This window comes from Littorina saxatilis, linkage group LG5 (assembly GCF_037325665.1).
Source record: "Littorina saxatilis isolate snail1 linkage group LG5, US_GU_Lsax_2.0, whole genome shotgun sequence".
Taxonomy (NCBI): domain Eukaryota; kingdom Metazoa; phylum Mollusca; class Gastropoda; order Littorinimorpha; family Littorinidae; genus Littorina; species Littorina saxatilis.
In genome coordinates this window covers 19816633-19825742 of record NC_090249.1, presented here as the reverse complement: position 1 = coordinate 19825742, position 9110 = coordinate 19816633, and the positions used below count along the sequence as shown (strand labels likewise).

General features: G+C 42.2%; 1 protein-coding gene across 1 annotated transcript in view; it reads left to right on the top strand.

Annotated features, from left to right (window-relative positions):
- Positions 1-8875, top strand: part of LOC138965836 (uncharacterized) — a 55356-nt gene extending 46481 nt beyond the window's left edge. The window contains exon 2 of the mRNA XM_070337933.1: positions 8611-8875. Within this exon, the coding sequence (XP_070194034.1) occupies positions 8611-8760 (150 nt within the window). The 3' untranslated portion in view covers positions 8761-8875. The remainder of the gene's footprint in view (positions 1-8610) is intronic.
- The last annotated feature ends 235 nt before the right edge of the window (positions 8876-9110 follow it).

Here is a 9110-nt window from a genome sequence, read left to right as displayed (position 1 = left end):
AAATGTTTTATTCAAATAAATAACAACAATTAACAATATCTCATACAATGAATTAAATACAACTTATCGAGTACAACAAGCTAATTTTTTTAACGTTTTGTTCTTCGAACACTCACACAAAAATGCTTCTTATCTGTAACTGCCTATTAAAAATACTTTCCAACGGTAAAAACGAATTTCGTGTTTTTTTTATATATACTAACGCACATCTTTCCGATTAAGATAATGTGGTTCAATTTATACATAGTTGCCTTTTTCACCATTACAAAATGCATACCAAATAAAACATCACTAACTTTCAAAACAATCTTAATTTCTAAAGTACGAAAAATAAATTCTTCAATAAACTTCCAGAATTTGTATACAACCGGGCATTCAAAAAAGAAGTGTTCAATGAAATCAGTTACATCACAACAGTAATTACATTAAATTTTATTAGTTTCCGTTACTTTCATTTTACACAGGAGAATGTTGGTCGGATAAATGTTGTGCATAATTTTCCAGTGTAAAACTCTTAATCTAGTCTCTTGTGTTGACTGATAGGCAACTATCCAAGATCGTTCATCAATTTCTACATTAAACTTTCTCTTCCAAAATCCTCCGGAACATGGAACATCTGTTTTCATATTAATAATCTCTTTCCTATATTCTCTGGCACTTAACACATTTTTGCCGTTAAACAGTGGTAAGGTAATACAAACATCATCAGTCATATTTACAAAAAATTTTCTCATAAATAATGACACAGCAGCTTTTACAACATTATATTCAAGAATTCGGTTTGGCGAATATCTAATTAAATCACATATGTCTTGATATGATAATATGTCTCCCGAACGTACAATGTCAGCTAATACCAATACACCTCGTTGTATCCAACTTTCAAAAAATAAAACTTTGCCACTATACGTTATGCATGCATTATTCCATAATAAAGTCGGCCCGACTGTCCCACGATCGTAGTGATTATTATCCAGCCAATATTTTAATACTGCTTTCCAAAAGTGTGATTTCACTAGGTCTAACCCTTTAAATCTTGCACTGTTTACATTCGATAAGAAACATTCAAAATGCTTTCCAAAACGCAAATACATCATCTTTGGAGTGAAACTCCAATTATCATTTTCATTTGATGTAGTCAGTTGTGAAACCCATTGTAATAAAAAAGAAATTTGCATTTGCCTAATATCGATCATTTTTAAACCACCTTTTTCAATTTCAAAACATAAAACGCTTCTTTTCACCTTTTCAAAGGCCTTCCGATTACAATCTCTTTTTCGCCACAAAAATCTAAACAATAAGGTATTGACTTCATTCAAAACACAGTCAGGTAATACAAACGCTTGCATAATATACACAAATTGTGAAATTAAAAACGTTTTCACAATACATATTTTTCCTACAATGCTCAAATTTCGCTTCTCCCATGCACAAATCAATCGCTTAATATTCCTTATTCTTCCAGTCCAGTTATCTTCTACCAAAAAAGCACTCTTATCATTACAAAAATATACACCCAAAATCTTCAACTTTTTTTTCCAAACAAAATTATAAAATGTTTCATCACAATGTTTTCTACTACCCAACCACATCGCCTCAGACTTTCTCTTATGTATCCTTAAGCCTGAAAAGCTAGAAAAGTCATTCATTATTTCAAGTGCATAATACATATCAATTTCATCCTTTAAAAAAAGGGTGATATCGTCTGCATACAGAGCAATTTTAATAACAGTTGCAATATCAACATTGTTCCATAACGAAATTCCTTTAATACGTCTACACTGTCTTATTTTTGATGCCAACAATTCAATGGCCAGTACAAAGGCCAAACATGAAAACGGGCACCCTTGACGAATCCCGGCTTTCACATCAAAAAAATCAGACAACCATCCACAATACTGCACTGAGCTAACCGTATCGTTCATTAACACAGTCACCCATTGAACAAATTCTGGCCCAAACCCGAATTTTTGAAAGGCTTTAATAATAAACTCTTTTGAAATACTATCGTACGCTTGAACACAGTCAATTGCGACCAACAGGCCAGGTTGATTTAATTCGTGTGACTGTTCGATTACATCATCAATTAACCTTAATATTGTAGATACTTTTCTGCCTTTAATATAACCGACTTGATCTTTCTGAACAATATCACCAATAACGCTTCCTAACCTTTTTGCCAAACACTTGGCTATCAGTTTATAATCGCCCTCCCCCCTGCTGTTCCCATGCACCCCTGTTTGGTGCAGTTAGTGCTCATCAATAGCAATTTATTTAAATTTTGTTTTTGAAGGGAGGGGGGGGGGGAAGGCGGAACAGAGACTTCAATTGGATTTCATCTGCATCCACACAGATCCCCTCTCCGGTCCCCCATCTCTTGGAGGGGAGGGGTGGGGGGTGGGGGGTAGTGGTTGTTGATGCAGATAAAATCCAATTGAAGTCTATTTTTTGCTGTCTTCGCTCGGGACGTTTTTTGTGATTTTGTGGGTGGGTTTTTTTTGCTTATAGTGCACAATCATGAAGCCTGCTGTCGCCATGCCGTTTGCCGCAGTCAGTGGGCATCACCATCACCTGTCATGTCTTCCATTTTCTTATTTGTGTGTGCGTGCGTGTGTGTGTGTGTGTGTGTGTGTGTGTGTGTGTGTGTGTGTGTGTGTGTGTGTGTGTGTGTGTGTGTGTGTGTGTGTGTGCGGAGGAGAGGGATGCAGACCAAATCCCATTGACGTCTCTGTTGTGACCGCACTTGATGTTTTTGTTGTTGTTTTGCTGTCATCACATAATTATATATAGGTCTAGTGGTCTCATATGGCGTTTATGTGATGCAGTCAGTGCACATTGACATAATTTCTCATGTTTTTTTTTCTATCTACCTCAGACAGTAGGCGAGAGGGGTGGGGGGTGGGTGAGGGGTTATGCTTGTAGACCAACTCCCATCAAAGTTACTGTCTCCTTGCCGTCTCACCGGATATGTTCGGATGTTTTTGCTGTCAGCACTTGATGTTTTTGTTGTTGTTTTGCTGTCATCACATAGGCCTACTGTTCTCCTGCCGTTTGCCGCAGCCAGTGCACATTGACATCACTACTCAGGTATATTTTTTTTCTAGCAACCTCTATCTGGCAGGAGGGAGGGGGGGGGGGGAGGAGGTTGTATGCATGTAGACCAAATCCGATTAAAGTTACTGTCTCTTGCCGTCTTACCGGATATTTTCTCCGGATGTTTTCACTATCAGCACACTGGCCTGCTGTTCAACGGCTCATCAGTTCCATCGCTTCTGATTCCGACCTTCTGTCTCTAACAGGGCGGTTGGAGATTTTCGTAGGAAGAGGGGGGGGGGGGGGGTGTAAAGCAGCTTCAATGAAGTCTCTGACGACTTTGTTCCCAATTTGGATGTTGTGTTGTTGTTCTGCTGTCAGATCAGAGCCCTACTGTCCCATTGCTGTTTGTTGCAGACTGTCTGTGTGCAACATAAGCATTTCTTTTCTACCTCAGGGTGGGAGTCTGATGGGGGAAGTTGGGGGAAGTTGTAAACGGGGATGAAGAAGGGTAGGGGAGGCATGGTGGTACGCAAACCAAATCTCAATCACAACCGGTCACACAGTTTTGCTGTCATCCCTACTACTAGCCCAGTTTCAGAAGAGTCTTGTCAGCGTTATTCCCACATTGGATGCTTTCTGTTGTCGTGCTGTCACCAATAGCGCGCTGTACCATGCCATCACTGTTTACTGCAGTCAACGCGCATCAGAATCGTTTCGCACACCGCTTTTCCGCATACCTCTTGATGGAGATGGGACTGCTGTCCGAGGATGGAGGGGGAAGTGGTGAATGAAGGAGGCCTGGGCAGGGGGGTTAGGGAGGGGTGCAGACAAATCTGATTGAAGTCAGTGGTCGAAGCTGGAAGCTTTTTCGTGGATGTGTGAGTGTGTGTGTGTGTGTGTGTGTGTGTGTGTGTGTTTGCGTGTGTGTACGTGTGTGTGTGTGTTTGAGTTCGTGCGTACTGGTACGCGTGCGTGCGTGCGTGCGTGCGTGCGTGCGTGTATACGCGTGTGTGTGTGTGTGTGTCAAGTTGTTTGTGTTCTTCCACACATATTCGCATCAAGTCTGAGACCGTTTTACCGCTGGTGGTGTTTTTTTGCTGGCCGGGCCGGCCGGGCCAAGCCGATTGTTGCGCCCTCTAGGACGATGGAGGGAGCTGTCACCCTGTCGTCAGCCGCATTCAATCCGATTGGAGCCCTGAGCGGAGCTGGCCCGACTGAGAAGTCATTCCATGACACATTTCTCCCTGCTCGCTCGGCTGGCATCATGGCGGTTTGATGTTATAGACCCCTGCTTTTTGTTCTCTACCTCTTCCCCTGACACGCATCATTCCCTCTCCATAACTGAAGTAGACGACAGTTTAGGAATAAGTAGACACATGGAACACCGTTAGGTTAACAGCCATTTGTATTCAGCCGAATACAGTCCCCTTGCATGCTACCGTTATGCAAGAGTAGTTGCCCCTAATCCAGGGTGCAATCTACAGTTACCACAATAACCTCCCCCAACAACCCCCCGAAAGGCCTGTCGTTCTTTCCCCAAGCTACCCCCTGCACCCCCCCCCCCTCCCCCGCTCTTTTTATATCCCGTACGCTACTGATTAGCAGAAGTAGCTGGCTGAAAACTAAGCTAAGCTTTATTTCTGATCATTGTTTCATTACTGTTTTTGATTGTCCCGGCGTCAACTTCAGAGATGACTGGTTGACGTACTGATGAATCTTTGGTTTTGTCTATGATTAAACGTTCCAATAACTAACGTATTTATTGTTGTTTTTGTTTTCGGCTTTAGTTCACTTGAACAACAGCTCGGCCTTGGACGCAGTTTTGGAAGAACTAATTCTGACGTAAGGTGTGGGTTTACGTTTTTTGAAGACCTACTTTTCCCGTGCAAAACCCTGAACGGATCTGTTGTGCCGGTGTACAGAACCATAACAAAAGCTTGCTTGTTCATTTCCATACGTGTTATTCTCTCAGGTGCCAGGGGATTGGTTCCGCACAACTCTCGCTTACTCTATTGCACGTGTCGTGTACGTTTAGAGCGCTTTCTTCCCTTTGTTTCTCAGATCTACAGAATCATTCACACGTGGAGGAATTGATCTTTCAGCGCTCACGCCGATCCTATTGAAAGGAGAAATCGATCGAACCCCCATAATACGCGCGTGAGAATGAGGCTAATGAACAAAACATAACGATGCAGTTCAGCATACCAGCTCCCGGGCTGCTATTGTATTTCTAAGTGCGCACGCGGCCGAGTTGAGTTTAAGCAAACACTTTTAGATGCTCTCGGGGAATAGACATGGTGGGCCTATGGTACCCTCGTGTGGGCCTATGGTACCCTCGTGTGGGCCTATGGTACCCTCGTGTGGGCCTATGGTACCCTCGTGTGGGCCTATGGTACCCTCGTGTGGGCCTGTGGTACCCTCGTTTGGGCCTATGGTACCCTGTGTGGGCCTATGGTACCCTCGTGTGGGCCTATGGTACCCTCGTGTGGGCCTATGGTACCCTCGTGTGGGCCTATGGTACCCTCGTGTGGGCCTATGGTACCCTCGTGCCGTCGAGTATCGGGTTGATTCTCATCCAGTATTAAAGAGAACGTCGATTGTACGGAATGTGGATAGTACAAACCACACTTTTTTCCCATCCATTGATTAATTATATGGAGAATACATTATCTTATATCGTATGTCTTATGTCTTATGTCTTGTATCTTATGTCCTGTATCTTATGTCTTATGTCTTATGTCCTGTATCTTATGTCTTATGTCCTGTATCTTATGTATTATGTCCTGTATCTTATGTCTTATGTCTTATGTCTTATGTCTTATATCTTATGTCTTATGTCTTATGTCCTGTATCTTATGTCATATCTTATGTCTTATGTCTTATGTCTTATGTCCTGTATCTTATGTCATATCTTATGTCTTATGTCCTGTATCTTATGTCTTATGTCTTATGTATTATGTCCTGTATCTTATGTCATATCTTATATCTTATGTCTTATGTCTTATGTCTTATGTCTTATATCTTATGTCTTATGTCTTATGTCCTGTATCTTATGTCATATCTTATGTCTTATGTCTTATGTCTTATGTCCTGTATCTTATGTCATATCTTATGTCTTATGTCCTGTATCTTATGTCTTATGTCTTATGTATTATGTCCTGTATCTTATGTCATATCTTATATCTTATGTCTTATGTCTTATGTCCTGTATCTTATGTCATATCTTATGTCTTATGTCCTGTATCTTATGTCTTATGTCTTATGTATTATGTCCTGTATCTTATGTCTTATGTGTTATGTCTTAGTATAGAAGAGATTTGAATACATTGTCTGAAAATTTAACACTGTAGGTTTGCCTGGTTGTTATTGACTCTTTTTGAAGGTCGAGGGTTCGAATCGCGGCCACGGCCGCCTGGTGGGTTAAGTGTGGAGATTTGTCCGATCTCCCAGGTCAACGTATGTGCAGACCTGCTAGTGCCTTACCTCCCTTCGTGTGTACACGCAATCACAAGACCAAGTGCGCGCGGAAAAGATCCTGTAATCCATGTCAGAGTTCGGTGGGTTGTAGAAACACGAAAATACCCAGCATGCTTCCTCCGAAATCGGCGTATGGCTGCCTAAATGGCGGTGTAAAAACGGTCATACACGTAAAATTCCACTCGTGCAAAAACACGAGTGTACGTGGGAGTTCCAGCCCACGAACGCAGAAGAAGAAGAAGAAGAAGAAGAAGAAGAAGAAGAAGAAGAAGAAGAAGAAGAAGAAGAAGAAGAAGAAGAAGAAGAAGAAGAAGAAGAAGAAGAAGAAGAAGAAGAAGATTGTCTGACCTGTTTGTTTGTATGTGTTTTCTGCTTGGCTGGTTGGTTAGGTGGTTGTTGCTTTGTTAATTTGTGTTGAAAACCCACTAGCAAGGTTGACAACAACAAGCAGTGTGTTCTCTTAATAACGACAATACCTATGACTCACAAGTCAAATTGATGGTTCCTTTTTTAGTTATAGAAAATTAGTTTCAACATGTTTTTGCCATTTGAACTGTCGTTCTCACGTTCAAAGGTAAAATACAGACACATCCGAAAGGGAATTTGTAAAACAAAAAGTGTTAAAAACACACACACACCCACAACTAAATGGAAAGGTACGTACATCTACAGAGACATTCTTACAACGAAATCTGCTTGAAATACTGTTCCACCTATTGACAGAACAGACCACAATAGCCACACAGATACGCACAAACAAGGGGATCGATTCCAGGCAAAATGCCAGAACAAAAAGACCAACAAAAGAAAGAAGGAGCGAACTGCAATCAGCTTTTCAAAGATGGATTTAATATTGATGCCGGCAGCCGTCGCCTGTCGACTTGATTCCATTCAAGCGGTTTTTGTTTTGTTCGCAACTGTTTGATCCGTGACAGGAGAAGAAGCTTGTGTGTGTGTGTGTGTGTGTGTGTGTGTGTGTGTGTGTGTGAGTGTGTGTGTGTGTGTGTGCGCGCGCAAGCGCCCGTGCGTGCGTGCGTGTGTGCGCGTGTGTGCTTGAAGCTATTGTGTGGATGTATATGTATGTGTGTGTGCGTGTGTGTTTGTGTGTGTGTGTGTGTGTGTGTGTGTGTGTGCGTGCGTGCGTGTGTGCGTGCGTGCGTGCGCGCGTGCGTGTGTTTGGACAATGTATGCTGGACAATGTCAGGGTGACCATTTGGGTTACGAGAACAATGAGAGTTGTTTGTTGTCTTGGCCATTTTTTTCTTCTGAAGAATCATTGTACACGATCATCTCTGTACATAATTTTGCTGTCAAACATAAAGAGAGTTGACAACCAAAACAAGGTTCAAGGATACCCTTCATCGATGATTCTTAAAGTCACAATCCTTACTGTGAGAACGATCGTGGTACCAGATCTGTCCAGGTTGTTACGCCGGGAAAGACTACTCTTCCACTGGGACACGCATCACAAATGTATCGGCTTGCTGCTGTTTTGTAGAAAGTGAGATTTTTTTGCTGAATTGATATTGCAAATTTATTTATTTCATAGGTATATGATCTTATCATAGCATAATGCACTTCTGTTTAGGTGTCTAGCACGACATTAACTCAGTATTGCATTTCTTATCGAGTCCTTCGTGTGCGTTGTTCACATGGCAAGCAATCGGTAGTAATGTGACGCTGTAACTCAAAATTAACATCACCATACAAATGTTTTCCTCTATAGGTTGCTCACTTGGCAAGCAAAACTCATTGCAAGACAACGTTCATCAAAAAGAATAATAAAAACCAACAACATCTAAGTGTGTCTGCCTGTGTGTTGTGCAGGTGGCAGTCACGATCATATACCACAAACAAACAGATCTTCATCTAAGTGTTTGTGTGTATGTGTGTGTGTGTGTGTGTGGTTCAGGTGGCAGTCACGCTCATAACAAGTTGAATGAAGAGTGCCACGAAGATCACCTCAGTGACAGAGCAATGCAAACTTCGTATCCAAATGCCTCCTTTATTTTGTGTTTGAAAAACAACAAAGGTAACGGTGATGATAGAAGCAAACAAACACAAACATTTAAGCTGTTACCTCTCTGTGCTGTGCAGGTGGCAATCAAGATCATAGACCGCAGCAAGCTGAAGGAGGAGTACCAGAAGAACAACCTTCACCGCGAGGCTCGCATCCTGGGCCAGCTCCGTCACCCCAACATCGTACGCCTCTACGAAACGCTCAAGGTAGGCAACCACTCGCTGTGAAGTGTCCTGTGTTCATGTACAGTGCAATTGACCCACCTTTTCAAGACCCTCCAATTACGACCCCCTCCCTCTTGGTAGACCTTGCTTATTCCGAGTTCCTGTTCATTAGCTCTAGTTTTCAGTAACTGCCGAAAAGACGATAAACAATTTTAACCAACCAACTAATCAGACCCTGCGGCTTGTTCCCACCCGCGTGTTTCTTAAGTGTCCAGGGCTTAGGTGCACGAAGCGAAACTGGGTGCCACCCACTTGGGAACAAGCCGCAGGGTCTACTTGGTTCAAATCACAACACATCTCAGTTTCAACCAATTCGATCCTGCGACTGCGTACTACCCATTTGGTTTCGCTTT